At 40.6% G+C, this 25,807-nt stretch overlaps 1 protein-coding gene across 1 annotated transcript; it reads left to right on the top strand.

Moving 5' to 3' along the window:
- The first annotated feature begins 20,531 nt into the window (after positions 1-20,531).
- On the top strand, positions 20,532-25,265 carry LOC119907519 (CMP-N-acetylneuraminate-beta-galactosamide-alpha-2,3-sialyltransferase 1-like). The gene is made up of 5 exons (XM_038725280.1): positions 20,532-20,713; positions 21,028-21,207; positions 22,479-22,524; positions 22,624-22,743; positions 24,771-25,265. Exons 1-5 carry the CDS (start codon positions 20,580-20,582, stop codon positions 24,948-24,950), a joined length of 660 nt encoding a protein of 219 aa, XP_038581208.1. The 5' UTR covers positions 20,532-20,579; the 3' UTR covers positions 24,951-25,265.
- Positions 25,266-25,807: the final 542 nt, after the last annotated feature.

A 25,807-nucleotide genomic window follows, 5' to 3' on the forward strand; every position in this document is an offset into this window, starting at 1 on the left:
GTTCTGCTTTTTAATGATTATAATAGTGAATAGAGACCTACCCAGCTGTACATTAACAGTGTTGATATGTCCTCTTTCTCAATATTCAGGTGATATGGTGGTCCACTTTTACTCTGATCAGTATTCTTTAGCTTCTGTCTTTATTTTTTTCACGTCAGCCTGAGCCAGTTTGACAGCCTGAAGACAACATTCAAATGCACAATGCAACTGCAAAACTGTCTGCTTCTTTCTCACTAACTCGCAAATATTCGTTGGCAAAATAAGCACTATCTGTACAAGTTGTGAAAAGAAAAACAGAAATCAGTTGAAGCTGCCAAACTGAAGCCTGTGGTTTAGATAGAGTCTACAGCCATGCTTGCAGCTATGTGGGGGTAGTACTTGGCCACAGGGCTCCATCCTAACATTTCATCATACATCAGTACTAAACACCAAGTGCAGCTGAAGCTGATGTGAATGTCATAACAATCTTGGTTTGTTTTCTGTGATTGTGTCCTCCACAGCTTATTCCGCCACAATTAATGCAGCTTTAAAGACTTAATATGGAAAGAAAAGTTACCAGAGGTGGAGGAAGTGTTCAAATCCTTTACTTAAGTAAAAGTTTTAATACCACACTGTAGACATAGTCTGTTACAAGTAAAAGCACATTGCATTGAAAATGTTCCTGAAGTTAAATTGTGCAAGTGTAATCAGGAAAATGATTTAAAGTATTAAAAGAAAATGTCCCCAGTGACTGTTGTGTAGATTATTATTCCTCATGCATTCATGTAAAGCAGGATTTTTCTGATGAAGGTGGTTCAGGTGGAGCTCATTTAGAACTATTTTGTATCGGGCTGCAACTAATCAAATTATATCATTATGAATTCATCTGCTGATTATTTTCTCCATTAATCGACTGATTGATGGTGAAAACTGTGAGAAATGCCATCACAGCTACCCAGAGCTCAAAGCGACACCTTCACAAATCTTGTTTTATCCAACCAAAAGTACAAACGTCAACATTATTAACACTACATTCTAATTATTCAAATCATTAAAAGGAAAATCAGCAAATCTTCACACTTGTGAAGTTTGAACCATGAAATGTTTTACATGAAAAATGACCTAAATGATCATGAGTTCACACAGTTGCCAATTAATTTTCTGCCAACCGACTAATCGTTTTAGCTGTACTTGAATAAACTGTTGCAGTAGTTTAATTTATAACAAAACATCATATTTTATATAACTCTTCAAATGTTTGTGTGTAAAAAGCTTTATTTATAAAGTAACTACTAAAGCTGTCAGATAAATGTAGTGAACTAAAAAGTACAATATTTCCCTTTGAGATGTAGTGGAGTAGAAAGTGTCAAGAAAATAAAAATATGCAAAGTACAGGTACCTCAAATTTGTACTTAAGTACAGTACTTGGGTAAATGTACTTAGTTACTGTCCACCACTGAAAGAGACCATACATTATACTGTCAGGTTCGCTACAGAAAATGTGCTGGATAGCTGTATCCTGAATGAAACATACTGGCAGGCAGCCCCCTTTTTTGACTGCTACATGTGTTCGGAAATGATAAATTACAAGACAATTTATTCAAGTTGGGCAACATTCAATTTGCTGCGCTTGAGACACACCACAAAAGTCAAATCTTCTTTTACCTTCTGAATAGTTTTTATGTTAAGTGGATCAAGTGACTAAGTGAAGGGGAATTTTCATCAATACAGGGATGTAATTTACTGACATCTGAAACTCTGTGTTCCAGTTTTTCTGTGTCTGTGCCAAAACAGTTCTGCAAATATGCTGAGTCATGCTAAAAGCACACCAACACTTCTTACTGTAATGCTGAAGCCCTGCTTCAAAAATGCAGCTACACAACAAGACAGCTGTCATTTTCAACAGTTTTCTGACAGCGGACCCGTTTGAAATATTGCAGTGAGTAATGCAACAGTCAGGAGCAGCAGACACAGTGAGCTTTTAGATAAAGAGCTGCAGGTGACAGGCTGCACACCTCAACCTGCTCAGCCAACCAACTCCTTTCACTTTCGCTATTCGCAGACTCATGTTGTGTGCAGCATAAAGTCAGATCACGACCATAATTATGGAAAATACCAATAACTACAAGATGATAATTTGTTTAGCTGCTTGTTTAGCCAGACTTATGTGCCCTGTGGTATTAAAATGCATCTGCTGCCAGTAGGCCTAACCACAATATGCACAATAACGGGCAGCTGCATAATAGCGTCAAAACCGGTTGATAATGCCAATCAGAGTGACATTTACAATTACAGATTTTAACCATCACTCCTCAGTGAACTGCCTCCTTGGCTTCTGTCTTAGAGCATAGATCTCTGTGGATGGGCTGCAGGATTGGAAAAATGAACACTGAATAGTCGCTGGATGAAGTGCCTCTCCAGAAACGCCTTGCGCATTTCTGCACGAGCCACAGCAACATAAAGAAATAATTAAAAATCTCCCGACACCCCGACAGGATCGGTCAGGATCTAATGTTAATTCATGTTCTGTGTTCTTCTACACATCCAAAAGGTCTCACACACAGTCCAGGTTCACACAGTAAAACTGTTTGGAGTAAAGCAGCCGCCCTCCTGATCAATCCTGAGCTCCATCAGAGTCTAAAAATGGGGCAAACTCCACACAGAGAAGCCAGGGCAATTGGGGTTTGAACCCACAACCTTCTTGCTGTGAGGCGACAGCAGTAACCTGCACCACCGCACCGCCCCTATAAAATCCCCAATTTATCGGTTTGTAGGGACTGACACATAAATATCATGGCAGTCGGTGGACTTCTTACTCTTAATTTTTTTTTACAATATCGATAAGTTCTTTTTCATCAGTCCCTCTTATAAATATTATATATAATAATATACTTTAATAAATATTGTTTCTTCAACAAATAACTTACTTTCTACTCCATCACTACTACCCGTCTTTGGAATATCCCTTGCCAGTCCCGGACCAGCATTGAAGTATTTATTGAATTCCCCAGCATCTGAAGCCCTGTCAGTGATTTCTGTATCATTTGATGCTAGCAAGTAACTTGGATATTCTTTTTTTCCATTTTTTTTAATGATAGCATTTTAGACGTCCCATATTTTTTAAATATTATTTTTGTTGTCTTCCAGTAAACTGTTCTAATAATCAACTTTACTGCATCTAATGATTTTTGTTAATTTATTTTTATATAACTTATATTTTGTTCTGCTTCTGTTGTTCTTCTCTTTAAGAATTCTAGTAAATTCTTCTTCTTGCATTCAGTTTTGATTCCTTTTGGTATTTTAGCTTGACTATATTCTTTACTAGAGGACAATGGTTGTCATATAATCCTGATATGATTCTCAGAAATGTTTAATAGGCCCTATTAACGTCACTCACATAAACTTTTTTTTGTATAATTGCAAAGACTGGCGAGTGGTCGCTTATGTCAGTTATTATTAGGTCACTTGTAACCGGTCTGTCAGTAACGTTTGTTAATATATTGTCAATTAGTGTGGAATATTTCTTTCTTTTTCTCTCTCAATTTCTACTGTGACACACTTCATAATGACATGTTACTGACATGATCTTGTAGCATTCGTGCTCTTCTTGCAATAGTGAGGTGTTCGTTGATGTCTGTCCCTTTCAGCTTCCTTCCTTGTTTAAGGAGTGCGTGTTTTTTCTTCCTGTTGGTAAACCGCATTATTATTGCAGGTGCAGCCGTTTTGGATTTATTGGGCAGGGTATAGCATGCTTCGATGTCTCCGCTGTTAATAGAAATACCCTTGCTGTCCAAGAAACAAAGCACCTGTTGCTCCATCGACTTACGGTCGTCCTCCGAGGCGTCGGCCCCGCATCCTCCGATGCCATGGCCGCTCTGGCGTAACTCCGGTGTTTGGTCCTCAGGCCGCTGATAATGAGGTCGTTACTCCGGGTAAATTGCTCAAGTTCGGCCACTCGATTCTCCAGGAAAGTTATGATTTTATCCTTTTCCTTGTTCTGCGTTTTAAGCGCTTGGATTTCTCCCATCAGCTCCATGATCTTATTTTAGGCTGCGACTTTTGTAATCTCCGCTGACAAAAAATCAAGAGATTTCTTAATTTCCTCCACCTCAGCAAGGTGGTTTATAGTTTTTCCTTGGCAGCATCATTCATTAATACTGCGTTAATTTGCAAAATAAAAACTGATGCTTCACCGTGATTGAGGAAAGTTTAGAACTCTCACAGCTCACACAATGCAAAATGCCTCATATGTCCTTCAAAATGAAACACTGCATTCAAAATGCCATAAACACATCCCAAAATGAAGCATTTGCATCAAATGGCTTTTTCCATTATAGCAAATTATTGGATTTATTTACACACTGTTGTTCTAAATCTAAAACTTGTCTTGTCTTTCATAGGTTTTTGTGTATTTCCATACATTAACATACAATGTTGTAGAGTGAAACTAATCTGCTAAGAGGTGCTGAAAAGTACAATAGCAAATATTTATTTGGCAAAACATTACAGTTGTTACAGTAGCACAGTGTTGTACAGTAGCATACAAGAAACAAAAACCATAAACATATCTGAACCTAAAGTATAATTTTTACTTTTATTGCCAAACAATAGTACTTATTTTACAATACTGTACTGCGGAAATAACCAATAGATTGTTGCATGCCTGCAGTTATGGACGCCACTGTAAACCGACTCAAGTTGGGCTGGACTCTCAGTCGAGCTTCTCTCATGATCAGTGATGGCTCGCCTTCCTTCTCTTCTTTGCTCTCGTCCTCTTCCAACTAGTCCTCTCCCAAGACGTTCTTGTCATCGTCCTCTTCCTCTTTTTCCAACTCTTCCTCCTTGAACTAGTCCTCGTTGTCTCCCTCCTACTCCCCTTGCTCTCTGTCCATTGTTGGCAGCCATTGTTCAAAACAGGTAATCTGACCTTTGACCTATGTACAGTTCTACTGAACACTAAAGCAGTGATTGGTTAGTGATCAGTTAAGCAGTTAGTGTTTGCACATGTGAGGAGTGGGTGTGTGACCTGGTGAAGTGTAGCATATTGATTGGTTGTGTTTGGAAAAGAAAAGCAGGTCACTTCCTGTAAGATTTTTGTGTTAGGTAGAGAATTGTGTGTAGTGTTTTGAAAAAAGTGTTTTATGCAACTGAAAACTAACTTAAAGGCTGAGAAATAGCTTATGGTTTTGGAGATTTGAGATGAGGATTTGCTCTTTGAGTGAGATGTTTCAAAAATTGTGTGACATGTAAAGATTATATGTTGTAGTTGTAAAAGCGGCTCACACCACGACTCCCCCGTACATATGCCCAGGGGCGTTTCCAGGCACTTGAAACATTGGGGGCTTTGTCCAGCCCAGAAATCTTTCATGTTTTCACCCCCCACCCCCCATTGCTGCGTACCCAAAGTACATCTATAAAGCAACAGTAAATGATATATATAGCCTACATTATTACTGATAATAATTAACACTGATAATATTAACTAGGGGGGTATGGGGGTCTTCCCCCTGAAAAATCTGGGCTTTAAACACTTATTTCCTGCATTCTGGTGAATTTCTGAAAAAAATATAGTGTAATATAATGCAGTAAGGCTGTCAGGCATTCTGTATAGCTGTCAGATATGTTTCTCCTGTAGATCAACTTTCTCATTTAATTTAATCCCAGCTGAGTCTACATATCTGCTGCCATGCCTGAAGTAGCCTAAAGTCTTTTTAGATGTGCATATGGCACCTTTTCACCTCAATGATAAATTAGCTTAATTAATTTGAATTCAAGTAAAAAATATTTCTTGATGAAATATTGTCTGGGGGTCCTACCCCAGAAGATTTTTTTAATTTCCTGAATTCTGGAGACATTTTCTTACCGCCTAGTAAGAGATGTGATTGGGCCAGCCCAATGTCAGTATAGGCCTATGCTTTATGGGCATAAACCCATTTTTAAAAAACAATTAGGCCTATATAAATAAATAATTTGACTTGTAGCCTACTCTATGAGAAGATTTGCACTGCTCTTCATCAGAGGAAGAAAAAAGGGGGGAACTGTACACGAGTGTATTAAATAAAGAGTATAATGTTTAGTTAATAGTATAATGTTAGTATAACAATAATATACTACATTCAATATGATTTCATCAATTTCACCCATGGGTTACTAAATCCCTGAAAAATGTGAAAAAAACCTTCCTTAAAGGTGAGGAGGCAGAAAGAAGAGGGGCCGAGTTACAATATAAAAACAAGTTAGAGGAGAATTTAAGCAGCAATAACTTGGTGGCAGCTTGGGATGGAATGAGAAAAATGACATGCCGGCAAAAACCGGAAAACAAGTAATTTAACATTGCAGGTTATGATGGTAACAAAGACAAAGAAGCACTTAAATCAAACCACAAATATGATGTTTAATCCTCAGGATGTTATGGCAGTTTTTCAGAAAAATAGGAGCCCAGGGCCGGATAGTATTACAGGGAGAGCTGTTCAGAGCAGCTTTGTGAGGTGTTCTGTTTTATTTTTAAGATGTCTTTCGAGCAGTGAAGGGTTCCAAAGGTGTGGAAGGAGTCCGTTGTTGTTCCAGTGGCAAAATGTGGAAACCCAAAACAGCTTAATGACTTAAGACCATTGGCATTGACATCACTGGTCATGAAGTCATTTGAAAGGTTGGTTAAAGGGGAACTGTTGGAAATGGTGGAGGAGACTCTGGACCCCATGCAGTTTGCATATGAGAGTAGAAGATGCCCAAATCACATTACTCAACTTCCTGTCCAGTCATCTAGAAAGTCCTGTCATCTGCATTCAATACTATCCAGCCACATGTTTTAGCCAGGAATAGCTTATTTATTTGAATCTCGATGTTAACTTTGTGGGCTGGATTGTAGATTTTTTAACGTGTAAGTCTCAGAGGCTTTCTGTCAGATCAGCGCTCCTCCTCCTGGCTCTCCTCTGTGCTCTGTCCTGTCCCCTCTGCTGTATATTCTTTACACCAATGACTGTAGAAGCCAGCATGAGGACAGGCACATCCTGAAATTTGCTGATGATTCAGTTATCAGCCTACTTAATAAGACTGAATCTGAGCATGGGCCGGTGGTAGATGAGTTTGTTAAATGGTGTGCTGAGGCCTTCCTCCAATTAGGAAAATCATCCAAATCACCGTCTCAGAACCTCATTAAAGGAACCGGTATTGAATTTGTAGAACAGTATAAATATCTAGGAATGAAAGGTTACTATGGTAACCCTAGTTCTATCTCACACAGGCGGAGCCCTCTACTGGACTCTGTGGGTACTACCTCCTCCAATCACACGTACGCACTTGCCCACTGAAATTTTATCATGCACGTAGCTGACCAATAGGACATCGCTACAGATACGTGCATGATGTATAAACAGCAGTGTCCCTACTGCCTCAGCATCCGACCGCCTCTTCAGCAGACCGCGTCAGAGCATATTGTAACCTTTCATTCTATCTCACACAGGCTCCTCCCTCTACTGGACTCTATGGGTACAGTGGGTGGAGCCCGATGACTGTCCGCCCTAGCCGCAACAAGCCAAAGTCCACCACACCAACCCGGTCGGCCACAGGCCGGCCACAGCCCTGAACACCACATCACATAATGACAGAATGGGTGGACACCCCTGAGAAGGTCGCTGGACCAATAGGGGCTTGGCCTGACCATTAACACCTGGACTGCTCTGACTTCTCACTGGAACGTCAGGCACTGCCAGTGTATGTTCCCCCTCTACACCCAGTAGTCACTAGATCCTCACTTTTCAGATCCTAGGTCGCACTTGCGAGCTGGATCCAGAGAAGCAGCCCGACATATCCAAGAGATAGAAACGCACAAACGGGCACAGTAAAGGCCAAGATGCCATTGTGCAGATCTCTTCGACACACACCCCGCTGAAAAAGGGTCGTAAACACTTCCACACTTCTGAGTGGAATGTACAGCCTTGGGAGATTTACTCACAAAGCCAGCTGGCCAGGCTCTTCTTGGACAGGGTTTTACTGACTGTACTGAAACAGACGAACAGCTGACCAGTGCATCGAATGGGGGCTGTGTGCTCTACATAGGTCATTAGCCTAGCACACATGGACACAATAGATGCACTCTCCCCTCCCTGCACCCTAAGTGGGGTAGGGGGGTAGAAAGCATCCAGATTATTGTCCTGGACCTGAACATGCTCCTTATGTTCTTAAGAACAAAGGTGGTGTGTTATCTCAATCTGGCTGCACTGTGGACACCAAGAACCAGCATGCAGCTGGGGTGAACTGACAGGCACACAGCTCACTCACCTTCTTAGCAGAGGTGAGAGCAAGGCGCAGGGCTGTTCAAGAGATTGGACTGCTCTAGGGGCTCATAAGGTGCAGCTATTAGTGCCACCAACACAGTCGGGTCACCATGCATCACCTTGGCCTCTTGAGGTCCAGATGCAGGCTGGCAAACCAACATTGTAGCCGTCGCATGTGCAGCAAGCCCAGAGGTAGCACCTGATGGACTACTCCCCTGTGGCCCAACAGCAGCATCACTGACAGCGCTGCCGCAGCTGTCCCCTGCTGCAGCCTGTGGACCAACAAGTTCACAGATACGCTCTTGGAGTGTTGCAGTTGAGCACAATCCCCAGATACTCAGTTCGCTGCAGCGGCTGGGGGAGCTCTCTTCCCAATTGATCGCAACCCCAGGCTGTTGAGGTGCAAAATCAACTGGGCTGTGTGGAGATCACTCAAGGCTTCAATCTCTCCATGACCATGAGGTCGTGAGTAGAAAGGAAGCCTCATGCCCTTCTCGCACAACGATTGCAGTGTGATGCATCTGCTGAGTGTGTGGGGGGCTAGCGAGTAGTTGACGGGGAGCCAAATGTATTTGTAGGCTTCCCCCTGAGAGGAGAAGCACAGAAATTCCCTGTTACTGTGTCACCTCGACATGAAATAGGCGTCTTTCAGGTCGATGGCGGTAAACCAGTTGCCGGGCGGCACTGGCTCCAGCATTTTCCTGATCATCAGCATGTGGAAACGCCCTCTTGTCCATTATGCTGGTTCAGGTGGCCAAGATCCAGAATGGCTCAGAAGCCTCTCGTCTTTTTGGGGACCAAAAAGTACATGGTGAAAGACCATCTCTGTGCATGTCATGCACAGAGATGCCCTAAGACAGCCTGCTTCAGCAGAAGTTGCTGGATCTCAGCGGCCAGGAAGTCCACTTCCTCTTGAGAGGATAGACTGGCTTCCATTATGTCCAGGAAAACTGGTGGTATGCAGCAGAACTGAAGAGAGTAGCCTCGTCTCAGAATGCTGTCCACCCAGCTTGTCAGCATGCTGCGGCATCGCCATTCTGCATGAAAATGTGTACACGTGAACAACGAATTTTCAGCACCCTCCACCGCCAAGCTTTCCATACGTTTTGCGGTGGGGGTGATCGGGCTATAGTGTCCCTGGATGCACCACAGTCCTTCATTTGGCTGTAGGTGACCCGTTGCACGGGCTGGACAGCCAGCTAGGAAGGAGGAAACCCAGGTCCTACTACCATCTCGCTCGGATGCCACCAGGACAATGATGTGGGACATGGGTTTCTGTCCCAGTGGTTTGAATAGCGCAGCAAAGACCCGGGCCCTCCCACTGTCCCTCTGGAGCTTAGCAAGGAGAGCAGTGTGGGCCGTAGGTCGGATCATTAGCTTAGCATCGGTGCAGCTTTGTGGAGATTTAAGCGCGTGGAGCTGAAGATGGAGGGGGTACGGTGGGGAGGAGAATGCTCTTTATGAATGTACTGTATTAATCAGTTGAACATTCACAGCATTTTCAGTGTGTACACAGCAGCACATGAAACACAAATAAAGGCATGCTGGACACATAACGGAGGGAGGAGATCTGGTGGTGTGCATCAGCCTCTGTCCCTCTGTCACCCTTCTTTTATTTATTTAAAATAATTAAGGCTTAGACTTATTTCAAGGGCCGTTTTCGAAAGGTTGAACTGGCCGTGGTGTCTTTGTTGAAAAGGGCCGACCCGGCCTTGAATGTACCACAGCCGGCGTGACTGTGGTTGACGTCACCCGGTGTTGGCGTCAGCCTCAAGTTCACAGCTTCCCTGTGAAGCAGTGGCAGGTAGACAGCCTCGCCTGCGGCAACAGGCGCTACGAGCTGCCCGCGGAGGAAACGAAAGCACATGAAGCACTATACCAAGAGAGACCTGACTTGGCCGTCTCTCTCCGGCTATAGCGGACTAGCCTAGATGCGCTGTGACCGCTCGGCGAAAGAGATGTTGGCAGGGCAGCGTGTTGGTTTATGTAGCAGGCTTTCACTGCCGGTGAGCTAGCAACGTGCCCGTGCGAGTCCTCGTGGGCGCGCTGGGAATGCAGTGCTACAGTAGACTGCTGCATTGCCCAGTTTCCACGGTAAAAACAGCTCGTTTCTCGGCTGTCACGTTGTGGAAGCAGACCCTTATGGCCGCGGGGACTCGGCGATCAGGCTAGTGAAATGGATGCCCGGCCCTCCCCCAGCCTTTCACTCGGTTCTGACCGGGAGGGTGGCGTGGACCGCAGGGCGAACCGTTAGCTTAGCGTCGGTGAGCGCAGCGGCGCGTTCAACACGGCTAGCTCAATGAGATGGGGTTGGTGGTGGGGAATTATCACTTCTATCAATGTAATGTGTTTCTAATAAACAGTTTAATATTCACAGGCATCACCACAGTGTACACACAAGCAGCACATGTGAGAGCAGTGGCTTCGTGAACACAAGGCTGCATGGCGAACCCTTAGCCTCACCTCAGGAGTTAACGTTAGCTCTTTGATGAGAGAAGTTAACTTAGCTCTTTGAGGAGTGTAATTAACATGTTACTCTGTTTCCACATTCTCAAAAGCCTTACCATAGTTTTACACAAGCTGCACATGTATAACAATGGCGTCTTGAACATCAGAAGGGGGATTGTGGCACCGTCAGAAAATACAAATTTAAGTATCACATTTCACGTTACTTATTTCACAACACTTTATACCAGTAGAAATTTTCTGCAAAAACAGCTGAAAATATTTTTACTGTAATTTTTTCATTTAAAAACATTAAAAATAGTGAAAAAAAAATGCAAAGGAGTTCAACAAATCTTAATTAATAATTGAAAATGCGTTTTATAGAGACTTGTGACTGTGACTGTCACACCAGAGGACATTTTTGTCACACCAAAGGATGTTTCAGCCTTTTTGTGCCAGTTAATGACCATTTCAATAATTATGTACTTCAACATAAAGTTTTAATAAAAAAATATAATTAGGGCAGTCACACCAAAGGACAAAATGTAACACTTTTATATCCAACAAAGGTTAAAGTCAAGGGCAACTGGACTTGGTTGAAGATACTGGAAGACATTTTGTCCCTCAGTTCTGACTGACTGGCAGGGAAACTCAGCTAAATATTTGAACAAGTCTGAGAAAAACCTACCATGTGCACATCATGATCTTCACAGGGGGCTTCAGTACCATTAATATTAAATGGGTTCTTCCAACTAAAAGGTTGTCTGTTGAATTGCCCGATTAAAATTAAGATATGGTGTCACACCAGAGGACATGGTTTTCAGTGAAAAAATTTATTAAGCTCCTACGCTTTTAGAAATATATGGATGAAATAAATGATTGCCATTTACTAAAACAGACACTTGTAAAATTATGTCTGAGTTTTTTATCAATGTTGTTATGCGTGTCATTTTATTTTATAAAAATTGTAATTTATTGATCCATGACTGAGACAGTCACACTATAGGACAATTTTAAGATTTGGCTCCAAAAGGTAAGAAATCTATTAACAAAGCTGTTTTTACAACAACAGATCCTTGTAAAACAAATAAAGGTTTAACCATTTACAGCACTTTGAATCATGACAAAATTATTTTTATTCATATTAATCTTCTATAATCCTCAACAACCCAAATATCACCACAAATGTTCACTTCAGCACCTCTGATAAAGTGCAGATCAGAGCCGCTTTAGAGGGAATGAAGCATCTTGGAGACAGTAAATGAGAAGTGTCTCAGAGTAAGGGGGTCAGAGACAGCAGCAAACAGAGCGTCAGGTGTCATGATATTCTCTCACTACTTTGTGTTAAAGGCAGGGTAGGTAAGTTTGAGAAACTAGCAAGAAACTGTTGGATTTTTAAAGTATTCAACAGAGAAACTCCCACCCCCTCCCTCCTGGGCTCCTTCCAAGCCACGCCCCCAAAACATGTGAACGTGCGTTGCCGACACCGCAGGAGGACGAGCTGAGTTTGACAAATGGAGAGGAGCGCAGTGCAGCGGCTCACATCAAGTCTGAATCACAGGGTCGATTCTAGGATCAGACCTTTAGTGGTGCTCAACCCCTAATGAGAATGTAGCATGCATACAATGCCTTGCAAAAGTGTTCACTAACTGGTGGAGAGTATAAGTAGGCCTAGACCTAGACTAGAGCGGAGCAGGTCAATCAAGGGGATCACTTTGTGTTGAAAAGTGGTAGGGACATAAGGGCTCAGACTAGAGGTGTGATGATCCATTTCGGTCATGAGACGTGACGATGCAACAAGAAAAGCAGATTTTTAGCAGTATTTAGATGAAATATTTGATGTGGAAATAAATGTGCAAGGGTCTGGGGGTCCTCCCCCAGAGGATTTTGAGCATTAAACTGGTAGCTTCCTGCATTCTGGAGACATTTTATTCGAATTTATGGTGGAAATGTCTTTTTTATATAAGGGAAAACTATATTGCATTGCATGTTTTCTTATTGTGTAAAGCAAACTCTCTCAAAGCATTTTCATTTGTTAGTTAACATTTCTTGGTGCAAGCTGTTTTTCAGAACATTTTTAACAAATGCTTTCAGAAAGTGGTGGGGACAAAATCAGCCATTCCAAAATGTGTTAGCACAGCTACCCGTTATTAACAGTTAGCTAGCCAGCTTGTTACTGAATCAAAGTCAGTGTTTTTAAAGCTATCCAATAATGACATGCCAGCTTGATAGTGAGTAGGCTACTAACAGCCGGTTTAGTTGTTTATTTTCATAATGATACAGTTAGGTGTTTTCTTACCTGTGATCAGGGTCGATTTTAGACCATTTTTAGGGTTGCTGAAGCACCCCTAAATTTCATCTAAGCACCCCTAAAATAATACTAATAATTTATCATTATTAAGATTCAGAAATACACACAAAATTCAGAAATGCAAACAAAATTGACAAATGCACACAAGATTCAGAAATGCACAGGACAAGATTCAGAAATGTATTTCGGATGCACACACAAATATATCTTGATTTACAAACTCCCTGCAGCAACAGAAGGGGGACTGAAATAAAATATGGCAGGTTGGTTTTAATGATGTTGCTTAAAAGCTATCTATTAAACTAATTCCAATAATCATTTGTCGGAATAGGCTTTTCCTAGTGAGTTGTCTGCTGACTGCAGCTGTTAAGTCCTGGAAATCCTATGCGATGGTCCACATGGTCTATGGAGGACAAAGTCTTTGTGGGCCACGTTCTTTCCCAGGATGCAGTGCCAAATGTGACTTAGCTTTCAGTCAATTTAATCACCCTAGCTAAGTCCAATAGCCACTGTAGAGAGGTAACTAGGTGGATTTTCTTTCCCTTTTCAAAATAAGATGCCCAGACACAAACTTATAATATTCATACTAACTTACTGTATTCATTTTTTTGTGTCAATATTAGTATGGATGATCGAGGGCTCGTAGCATAAGGCACAATCAAAATATCACTTGAAGTGTTCCAAAGTAGTTTCTGTTAAATTGTTAGTCAAAGTCACAGGAAGCCACTGGAAAGTTGCAAGAGGGCCACATGCTCTTATCTTGCCTCAAGAAAGTTCTCAATGTACTGGACAGTGTTGAGGTATATATCCGCCCCAAAACAGTCAGATTGCTGCAATGGATCCATACTGTCTCGCAGTGCCACCATTTCCAGATCTGGAATATGAATGAGGCTCATTTGTGTAGTCACTCACCAATGGAACAGTGTCGTCCTCATCCTCGTCGCTGTCCAAGTTGGATTGTGGCCAGGTAATGCTCTGGATCACGGTCTACAAGGGATCAAATAAACACTTCATGTCAGGATTGAAACTTTTATTAAATGTTGCAAAGTGATCTTTTTATGAATGAATGATCCATTTCTGTCACATAACACAACTTAAACATGACTAAAATAAACCATTCATTTTAGATGTACACTCCCCTGTGACACAAAATAAAAAACTACACACACACACACACACACACACACCATCTTAAGGCTCACACTAAGTTCAGACTACACAACTTGCCGTCTTGTGACGGGAGTCTTGAAGTCGTTGTGGCGTTCACGCTACGTGACTGATCGGTGACAGGGGGTCACACTCTACACGAGCTGATAGCGGCTGTATCACCCTAGCATCGCTAACCGGCAACAACTATTCGGCCATCAGTGACGCTGTGTTGGTGTTTTGCAGGTGAGCCTCGTAGGCTGATTAAACAGTGACAATCCAAGTCAGACAAACACACTAAGCCAAGAAACTTGTTGTTTGTGCAGCTATGCAGCTACCAGAATTACAGTGTTTCTGCCGTTGCTCTACGTCATTAACAGCTGCGGTAACATTGGGCAAAGCTAAAAACAGGCTGATACACATTTTCCCGTTTCCATCAGTTACACTACACAAACATGAATTTCTTGTTAGACTCATAACATGTATGTTGTTCTGCATGTTAGAGCTGCCACAGTGACAGTGGGGGTGGTGATGGGGCAGTGCATAAGACGCATGCCTTTGATGTGAGAGACTTCATATGAATTAAGACATTTCCTCCATAAAGTGGTGCAGAAAATGTGTTCAGATTGCAGGAAATTAAGTAGTTAATGCGCAAAGTCGTCAATGTTATAATATTTACTAGTTTCATCTCATGGTTGGGGGGGGGGGGGGGGGGGGGAGTACTGGCACCTATTTTTTTCCATTTCAAGCACTGGTTGCATTCTTGCGTTCTAGTTCGTTTTTGTTGCTGATTGAGGTAATTTTGTTAGTAAACATCTGGGGTAATAATAGTTGCATGGAATCTGTGGAGTATAAGTTATTTTTTATTACTATAACATTCGAACATTAAATTAAAACTAATTTCACAGCTAGGGAACGTAGCAAACATTTCAAATACGCCCAACTTAAGTTACAATATGCTGCTACCAACATGTCGTGTGTACAGCCCGTCAGAGTGCTAAAATAATTAAATATAATCAAAAACTACAACACAGTCCCATAAAATAGAGCAGTGTGTGTGTGCATAAAACTCAAATCCCTCATTTTCAGCTTTGAGTAGACCTCTCCCTGGCTCAGCTTCTCCTGTGCTGGACTCTGCTTGTACAGCTACATATGCATGAGAAGAACTTCAGTTATAAATATGACAAATGATAATCTATTCTCTAATTCTATCTCTACATATAATAATAATATGTAGAGCACTTTTCAAAAAACAGTTACAAAGTGCTTTTACAAGTGTAAAGACAATAATACAAAAACAATACAAGATAAAAGCAAGAAAACATTGAAAAGACTAAAATACATGTTTAAGATAAATATAAAATAAGTAAAATAGAATAAAATAAAACGGATAAAATAAAGTCAAATAAGATCGGGAAAGGCTCTCCTATAAAAGTATGTTTTAAGAAGGGACTGAGTTCACTGACTCAGCCGACCTGATTTCCTCGGGCAGGCTGTTCCAGAGCCTCGGGGCCCTGACAGCAAACGCTCTGTCCCCTTTAGTTTTCAGTCGAGACTCTGGAACAGACAACAGACCTCTGCCCGAGGATCTCAAGGTACGTGCTGGTGCGTATGGGACTAAAAGGTCAGAAATATAACAAGGCGAGAGGCCATGAAGAGCTTTAAAAGTGATCAATAAAGTTTTAAAGTCAATTCTAGTGCCTCAGTCTGTCTAACATGATGTTGTGATCAGTGGTGTCAAAAGCAGCGCTAAGGTCCAGGAGTACCAGGACTGAGCACATGCCTTCATCAGCAGACATTAAAAGGTCATTGGTGACTTTAAGCAGGGCAGTCTCAGTGCTGTGGTACTTCCTGAAACCAGATTGAAACTTTTCAAATATTTAGTTATTTTCCTCTACAGTGAGCAGCTGTTTGGACACAATTCTTTCTAGAATCTTTGCAATAAAAGGCAGTTTTGAAATTGGTCTAAAATTATGTGGGAGGGAGGGATCTAAACCAGGTTTCTTTAAAAGTGGGTTCACGCAAGCCGTTTTAAAATAATCAGGGACACAACCAGTAGATAGGGAGCTGTTGAAAACAGAGATCAAATGGGGCCCAACAGAATCCATTACTTTCAGTAAAAAACTTTGTAGGTATTACATCAAGTGGGCTGGAGGACACTCTCATTTGTGATACTGTTTTTAAAAGCTCAGACAAGTCGATGGGATAAAACTGGTTAAAACTCTCTTGTTGCTGGTGAGGAACCTCTGAGTAAGAGGTAGTGGGGGTAATAGAGGCTCTGATTGACACCACCTTATTGGTAAAATAAGATAAAAACAATTCACAGTCATCATTACTTCCAGCTGAGGCACAAGGAGGGGTTGGGTTTACCAGCTGATCCACAGTCTTAAACAGAAACCTGGGATTGTGTTTATGTGTAGTAATGAGTTCAGAAAAATAGTGTGTTCTCGCATCCTTAACCATGTTATCATATGATTGCCTACTCAGCCCTGCGCACTGTCCCTGTCGCTGTTTTTTCTGGTTCCATTGTCCTCCTCCTCCTCCTCCTGCGGCTCCTGCAGCACCTCCTTCTTTTTCTTCTCTCCCTCCTCATCAACATGACTGGGGTCATCATCACCCTGTACCTCTGCATCATCTCCACTGACCTTAACAGCTAAATACATAAAGACATACAGAGATTCCTCGCTTACAGAAGGATGTTGGCTTTAAGTGAAAACATATTGCAAACTGTTGTTTATAATATATATATTATTTATGCCTATATATAAATACATGTAAAATACTTTCAGTATATAATAAATCCAGTTTTTAGGGGTGCTTCAGCAACCCTAAAAATGGTCTAAAATCGCCCCTGATCACAGGTAAGAAAACACCTAACTTTATCATTATGAAAATAAACAACTAACCCGGCTGTTAGTAGCCTACTCACTATCAAGCATGTTATTATTGGATAGCTTGATAACACTGACTTTGATTCAGTAAGGAGCTGGCTAGCTAACTGTTAGCAACAAGTAGCTGTGCTAACAGCTGCGGTAACATTGGGCAAAGCTAAAAACAGGCTGATACACATTTTCCCGTTTCCATCAGTTACACTACACAAACATGAATTTCTTGTTAGACTCATAACATGTACGTTGTTCTGCATGTTAGAGCTGCCACAGTGACAGTGGGGGTGGTGATGGGGCAGTGCATAAGACGCATGCCTTTGATGTGAGAGACTTCATATAAATTAAGACATTTCCTCCATAAAGTGGTGCAGAAAATGTGTTCAGATTGCAGGAAATTAAGTAGTTAATGTGCAAAGTCGTCAATGTTATAATATTTACTGGTTTCATCTAGTGGTTGGGGGGGGGGTACATTCTTGCTTTCTCTCTTAAGGAAGTAGTTTTTTGTTGCTGATTGAGTTTATTTTGTTAGTAAAAATCTGGGGTAATAATGGTTGCATGGTTCAAATACACCCAACTTAAGTTACAATATGCTGCTACCAACATGTCATGTGTACAGCCCGTCAGAGTGCTAAAATAGTTCAATATAATCAAAAACTACAATTTTACACAGTCCCATAAAATAGAGCAGTGTTTGTGTGCATAAAACTCAAATCCCTCATCTTCAGCTTTGAGTAGACCTCTCCCTGGCTCAGCTTGCATTCGGCCCGAATGGAATGAGTGGCTGTGTTTATTGCAGAGAGGACTAAAGAGCACCTAACTTTTTGATATGTATTGGTGTATACAGACAGTTTCTACATAAGCCCTAAGCGGCCATTCATTCGCATTTTTTTTTACTCCATTTTCCCGTGATAACGGGATAATTACCTCATGATCTGGAGATAACGGCTGTTGTTTTCTCCTGATAACGGGATAATTTTCTCCTGATCTCGAGATAACAAACCAAGCTGAATACAGGGGTCGGCAGGTGCCTTTCTTTAAGATCATTTCATAGCAGTTTGCTGTCAGTTGGTAGTTCAGTTGGTAGAGTGCATGACTCGCATTCCAGGTGTTGCAGGTTCAACCACTCTTCTCTGCAAAGTAGTTATTCTTCTTCTGTTTGTTTTTTAATCATTCGCTTCAACAAAGTTGTTATGAAGAGATTCAGGGGAATCCAATCACACATTTCCCGACGGCTATTTCAAAGGTTCTGAAATAGCCGTCAGGAAATGTGTAATTAAATGGATTCCCCTGAATGAGAAGGGGATGACAAATATGACAAAAGGTGTTTTAGAAACAACTTGCCTACCCCGACTTTAACCGTCTGTGTTAATAGCCTACATTGACTAGACACTGACCAACAACATTTAGCCTGATTACAATTTTGCGGGGGACAATTCATGATGTTGCGGACAAAAGCCCTGAAGCTGTAAGCAGTGCTCTCTCTCTCTCTCTCTCTCTCTCTCTCTCTGTCTTCTCCTGCTGTCTCTAAATGCAGGCAGGCTGAGTAACGGTGGGGGGTCACGCTACATGAACTTCAATGTAGCGATATTATTGCGAGTCTTTGAAGACCTGCCAGACAGGCTGCGTCATGAAGATTATTGCTTATTTAGCCTATATATACATTGAAAATATATATATATTTTTTTTTGCTGTTGTTGAGTTACATTCGGGGCTACAGTCAAAACATTATTCCTTTTATTATGTAGGCCTAAATGTCGGAGGTGGATGTGATACACAGGTGCACATACACATACAAGCATGTGGCTCAGGAGGTAGAGCAGGTTGGCCGTTAATCGGAAGGTCGGCGGCCTGGAGGCTTTTCCGCCAGTGTGTGAATGTTAGATTCCGTTTGAGCACTTAGGCTCAGTGTATGAATGTGTATGACTGGTGAATGCAGATGTAGTGCAAAAGCCGAGCTTTGAGTGGTCGAAAAGACTAGAAAGGATCATTACGGAGCATTTGCATTTACATGTACACAGTGTGATGAGTGCAAAGAATGCTGGAATAAATAGGCCTAAGTATTAGGCCCTATGTGCAGCTGTTCAACTAAAATTTAACTGCTTTGCGGAGTCTGAGCCATGGGCGTCGCCAGGTCATTTGAAACACGTACCTGGCTTTATAAAGCTGATTCTGCCGCGTTTCTACCGTTAAAAACCGCCTCGATTAGTGCACCCGAAAGCAGAACAACCATCCAGCATTCTGGCAACGCAAAAGTAACAAACTCAAAGTAACAGTGCATCACTTGCTTCCTGGTTGGGCAGCGGAGAATAACGCCTTTTTTTCCACCTTCAAGGGAGCGATTTCTTTGGAATGTGACGCCACGTGAAAACTATACATGGGCAATGGACAGAATGTGTAGGCCTTTATGTTTATTTCCTCGACAAGTCCTATAAAGGCACGCCTGCCACACACCTGCCTCACGAACGGGAACACCAACACATGAAGCACAAACCCCTTTGCCAGAGATGTGCGGGACTAAGTCTTCCACTAGTTCTTTATATTCACCCTCAGATCTTAAGGTCTGACGTTTACTAAATGTCCCAACGTTTATTCAGTATAACTGCAACAGAAGTGGATTATTGTTTGATCAGGTAAGACAAAAATAAAATCAACTTTAATAGGTACGTTTGAACAGCTGAAGCTTTTGTTGTTTATTTAATGTACAGCATCATTTTTTGTATATTTTGGTTCATGAAATAAATGAAAATATTTTCAGAAATCAATTGGAAAAAAAAATAAGACGTTATTATTATCATTAATGATAACCATATCAGAATTTTTAATACAGTTAATGAACAGTTTTGCATTTATACTTCATCCTCATGAAAGAAATAACACATACTGTGATGTTCATTTCATAATGACTAGCAGCTGTGTTTGCCTGATATTAAAATGATGTGACATAATGTACCAATCTGCTTTATTTGCTGTTGCTGGTTTTAGACTAAAATAAACAATACGACAGTTTACATATTTCACCACACACTTTGTCTACAGAGTGGAATCACAAGGTTCACACAGCCAAGATGAAGGCAAAAGTGAAGATGTTTGTTGTCCTGCTGTGTGTGACTGGCATCTGTGTGTTGAGAGGACATGTTTCAAGAAGGTTTTCAGAATACCTCAACCAGCTCCAGGACACAAACCCCTGTGCTTGTGACAAATGCTTATCAGAAGATGATCTGTGGTCTATGCCGCGTTTCCACACATCTGTTGAACCATTTTTGTCAGCGCAATACAATCTCTCAGAGGATGCTTTCAACTGGTGGAAGGTAAGTTTCTGGAACAGTCTCTCAGCCTGCAGTTATCAGATCAGGATCAGGAAGTGAAACACAATTATATCACAAATGCAACATTTGTTTTAGTTAAACAACTACTTAAGCAATACATTTCACAAGTAGTTTAACAGAAATGTATGTTTGGTTTGTGTGTCAGCGCTTACAGGTTGAAAGGCGCGACTTTAGTACCTATAAAAAAACAGTGGACAGGCTGTTTGAGATGTTCCCATCCAGTCCAGATGTCATAAAACCCAGCCCTGACCTCTGCAGGAGTTGCGCTGTGGTGGGGAATTCTGGTAAATTGAAGCAATCACGATATGGACCTCTCATAGATTTACATGATGTCATCATAAGGTAAATCTTTCAGCTAAGGATTGTGAAGCTCTTAATAGTGCATAACTGTAAGCCTTAATATTATTTAAATGGGTGAGTTATATAAAAATTCACACTCTCACAGTTGTCAGGAACTGGGAAATTAGATACCAAAACCAGGCTACAGCCGGCCTCAAGTGTCCATTTGAGGAACTGCATTTTTCTGTCCTGGAGGTTGCTGCTTGGATAAACATACACGTTTTTTCCTCAGTGTTAAAATTCCAGCAGTACCCTAATGTAGTGTATTTTTGTCAGTGATAGTGGCATATAAGATAACATCCCATTGTTCTATTTAGAATTAACCATGGTCCTACCAAAGGCTTTGAAGCAGATGTCGGGACCAGAACAACTCATCATGTCATGTATCCAGAGAGTGCCGTGGACTTGGATAACAACACTCATCTTGTGCTGTTTCCATTCAAGATACAAGATCTCGAGTGGCTCATCAAGGCCTTCTCTACTGGATTCTCTGGAAGGTGAGTCAGATCTTTTAATTTCTTTCTCCACACTCCTTAGTATGTAGACATAATGAGTTCAATATTAAATACATAAATATTACAACATAAATAATTATATCAATAAATACTGACAGGATATATTGTATAAGCATGAAAATTGAAATTTTCCAAGACATTTTAAATTTTTTATTGTCAAATTTGCCCTTTTTCCACAATGACAATATTATTTGGCTGTCAAGTGAGAAAGTCAGTTATGTGAAATATAGCCACAACAACCAAAGATCCTAGGCAACATGAAACACAAATAATAAACTTTAAGATTTTTTTTTTAAATCTTCTAAAAATTAGAAGTCAGTATACGTAAAATGATAAAACCTTAAGAATAAGTAAAGCTATTAAAGTTGAATGCAAAAATGTGATCAAATCATTTGAGTGTGTTCGAGAAGGGCCCACATTAAGAGACAGCAATGGAGTAATGTAAGGGAGTAAAGACTCAGTAAGAGCCTTATAAATAAATAAAACCTAGTGCCAACCACACCTTACCGTGAGAGATGGCCACTCGACTTTAGTACGTAGCTCACAATGATGAGGATTATAATTATCACCAGTAAGGAATTCACCACAACTTGTGCCTGTCACTTAGGAATTTACATTCATGCTGCAATTAATCCTGCAGCACACAATTTACATCCAATACAAACAGTCAGTGCCAGTACAAGAGGTAGTTTTCCCTTTGTGTAGGGAAGGCAAAAAGTAATGACTGACTGTCATGCAAGAGACTGGACTTCATGTCCTGTGTCAGACAAACAGTGTAGTTGGCTTAATTCCCTGTGCTCAATACAGGTCCAGTAGAAGGAAAGTAACACATCCCAGCACCATTAACCTGCAACATACCATCTAGGATGTAGTCTAAACACAATATACAGCTCTACAGGACAGCAGTGCAGACACTGAGATATGAGAAACAGCTAATCTTCCATCCAGGGTGTGTTAAGGACAGGCTTCCCTGCCAGTTTGAGCTCTTAGGAACCAGCAAACATGAGAGCAAGTAGGAGCAGGAGAGGAGGCGCCTAAAACCTGTGAGAATGAATGGGGCTCATCCATTTACCTGCTAGCAATTTCATTGTTTAAACAGTTTGAAAAGTTCAGAAATGGAACATATAATAATGTTAAGAATCATCTCTGCTGTAGTTTTCTTTTGGAGTGCCTAGTATATCATTTTACTGATAAATACATACAAAGCAGTTTGCTTTGATGTTAAGTTTGATACTTCATGGTATTTTCAACAGGTCATATGCGCCAGTTAAGTCAAATATCAAAGCTAACAAGGATTTGGTGAGTATTATTTTGAAAGCATTCAACAACACATTGTATTGGATACAAAGGCAGCGGCTCCTAGAAATAAGTGTAAAGGCTAATTCTGATTCATAACAGGTGATGGTGATCAATCCAGCTTTCATGAGGTATGTTCATGACATGTGGCTGCAAAAGAAGGGCAGTTATCCATCCACTGGCTTTATGACTTTGATTCTTGCCCTCCACATTTGTGACGAGGTGAGTCAATTATGAAATTGTTATTTCCTTGTGAATGTCACTAGTGTTGCTGTAACACACTAATGATTAACAAGTGGATGCAAATGACTGAAAAAAGTCAAGTTATCAAAGTTTGTATTTATGTAGGTTTCTTCTGAGAAGTGTTAACAATCAGATGTTACTCATTGTTATTACAGTTTTTCACAATTGCTAAATAAACCCCAATCTGTGAACCCAGTGCTCAGTGGCCTAAATCCATTTGTCGAGCTCAGGTAGTTAAGACACTCTTTGCAAATCTCATCCACTCTTTTTGCAAAAGTCTAAATATTGCAAATTCTCACTTACTGAAACACATTTTGCACTGTGATGCACTTGTGTTGCAAAATGGTAAATACATGCAGCAAAAGTTAAACACAGCTACAACACAGCTGTCATCTTTTACACACAACTCATAATTCTGCATGTTATGGCAGAAAATTGTGTCCTGTCATGATCTTTTAATATTATCATTATTATCTACTATTCTGTATATGGCTTATTAGATATATGTATTGTGTTTTTATCCTTAACCTTTCCTCTCCTAAACTCCTTGTGTTAGTCTGTCCACATTTACTAGGGTTTAGGTCAGAGCTGTGAGATTGTTTTGGTGTTTTCCTCTCTTGTTGTTCCTCTCTTCTCTTGGAATGTTCATTCAAGGCAGAGAGAGGATCTCTGTTCCCCAAAACATAGAAACCTAGACTGTGTAAATGATGATGCATCCCTTTGCTCGGGGCCAAACGCCCCAAGCCACCCTAGGCGGCAGGTCTCTGGACCAGCTGTCTATGTATTTTGTTAAATAAATTCTTCAAAGACAACGGTTGGTTGTAACTCTGTAATTAGGGACACGTTCTGTACTTTCATTCAACCTCGGGGCAATGTCAGCTTTCACTGTGGTGTCCTGCTAAGCAAGTGGCTTAACATAAACCAGCAACCAGTAATTCACAAATGTTTACCTTCAACCATACAGCCCTTACTTCTATCCAATAAAGGAATATTTCTTTGCCTGGTGGTGGAAGATGTATGACCGAAATTCATTTACTAGGGAAATCTCTTGCATGCAATGGAATTGTTACAGTAAGTCTGCATGTGATGTAGATCAAGTCCTCTGGCCGGACCCAGCGCAAACTTTGATTTTGCGGCTGCACAACATTTTTGAGTGTAAATGTGTAGGCTTTTCATTTAAAGTTTTCTTACTGTACTGTATTTTTATGCAAGTGCTTGATTATACAGATATTCAGTACTGTATTACTTGCGGTACTTACAGTATACTATATATTTACTGTACTGTAAGTTCTGATCAATATATTTTTTTAAATTGGAAAAGGTGTTTCCTATGTGCAAAAAACCCCATTTTTTTGTAACTACATGCCCTGAACGCTGTGTTCTTAATTTTTGATGTAGTGTTTAAAGAACGCTCTGTAGTGTTTTACCTATTGACTGGTTGTGTTTATGCTTTGAAAGCATTACTTGATTTTAAGCATATAGATCACATGGATTTGAGACAGTTGTTTGATTTTTGAGTCAGGGGTTTTGTGAATGTAGTGTAAAGATTAGGTTTTGTGTTTAAAGTTACGAGAAAATGGATGAAGGTTTCAAGAAATGTGTCTCAGCAATTGTGAAAAACTGTAATGACATGGTGATATTGGCCAACAGTTGGGTGAACATTCCTATGGAGGCCCAGCATTAGAGTTAAATTATGTTGTGACCTATCATTATGTCAGTATACCTAATGTCAGTCATTCTCTAAACCAGACCTAACTTTCTTTTAAACTACTTTTGAATCCTACACCTCAGCAAAGAGCTCTGCTGCTTAATCAGACCTGCATTGGCTAACCCAGACTCGTGGCCCGACTGGCTTGATAGACAGTTCAGTTTGAATGTTGTGGCCCACTCAGAAGTCCAGCTGCCAGTACTGCTTATGAGCAAAATTAACATCTTAAACATTGTGGCAAAAGCAATGTTTCATACATTATGTTGTTCTGTTAAGAGATGTTTTTTTTTTCTCCAAGGTCCGTGTGTTCGGTTACGGAGCAGACAAAAATGGAAACTGGAATCATTACTGGGAAAAACTCAAAAACCCAAAGTTTAAAACTGGAATACATCCTGGAATTCATGAGTATGGAATTATCGAGGAGCTAGCTGAGCAACAAAAGATCAAGTTTTTTACAGGGCGGAGATCTTTCTCTTAGCATTTGAACTATTCATAAACTTGATAGCAAATCATTCGCCATGCAAAACAAGAATGAGAAGACTAACTGCCTAGCTGAAAGCAGAAGGAGAAAATATTGTATAGATGGATACATAGTATGGAAACACAAGGACAATGAGAGTAGTATCTTGAATGAATGTTTTGCCAGCTATTTAAGTTCTAAAATTTGAAAATGACAGCATGTTACAATGTGTAGACTATTGATTTGTTTCTTGAAAACTGTTATGTGATGACATTTTTTACAACTAACAATTAACTATTTTGTCTGCTGAAAGATTGTGATGGATTATTTAAACGTGTTAATGACTGTGCCAAAATGTTACCTTATTAAATGTATCTAAGTACGATGGCACATTAGGGACATTGTAGGTAAAAAAAAACATACGGGAGGGGGTAAAATGCGGGAGGGGGGATTAAATGAAGTTTATAAGAAAATTTTGGATGTGTTATTTTATCACTGCAAAACACTTTGTAACTTTGGTTTAAAATGTGCTATATAAATAAAGTTATTATTATTTGGCAAAAGGTTTTGTCTAAAGCAAACTACAAAGTGCATTTGACCTCCACAGGAACAAAAGTTGGAAAATGTACTGCAATTCAGACAGAAAAAAATATCAGAACTGTGATCAGACATGTACAGGGTTTCAATTGTGCAACACACAAATTAAATTAACAATAAATCCAAACATTCTCTGTTCAGAGGTCCCTTATTACAATCTTTCTTGTCTTTTTAAAAAGTTTAAACTGCAAAGATTTGAAAGGATTCTGGGACAAAGAGGATGAAGAAAGCAAGTAAAGGAGTGAAAAAAGGACACATATTGACACCAATAATTTTTT

Source organism: Micropterus salmoides, unplaced genomic scaffold (genome assembly GCF_014851395.1).
Source record: "Micropterus salmoides isolate LMB-PRFRI ecotype aquatic unplaced genomic scaffold, ASM1485139v1 Ms_hic_scaffold_17, whole genome shotgun sequence".
NCBI lineage: Eukaryota > Metazoa > Chordata > Actinopteri > Centrarchiformes > Centrarchidae > Micropterus > Micropterus salmoides.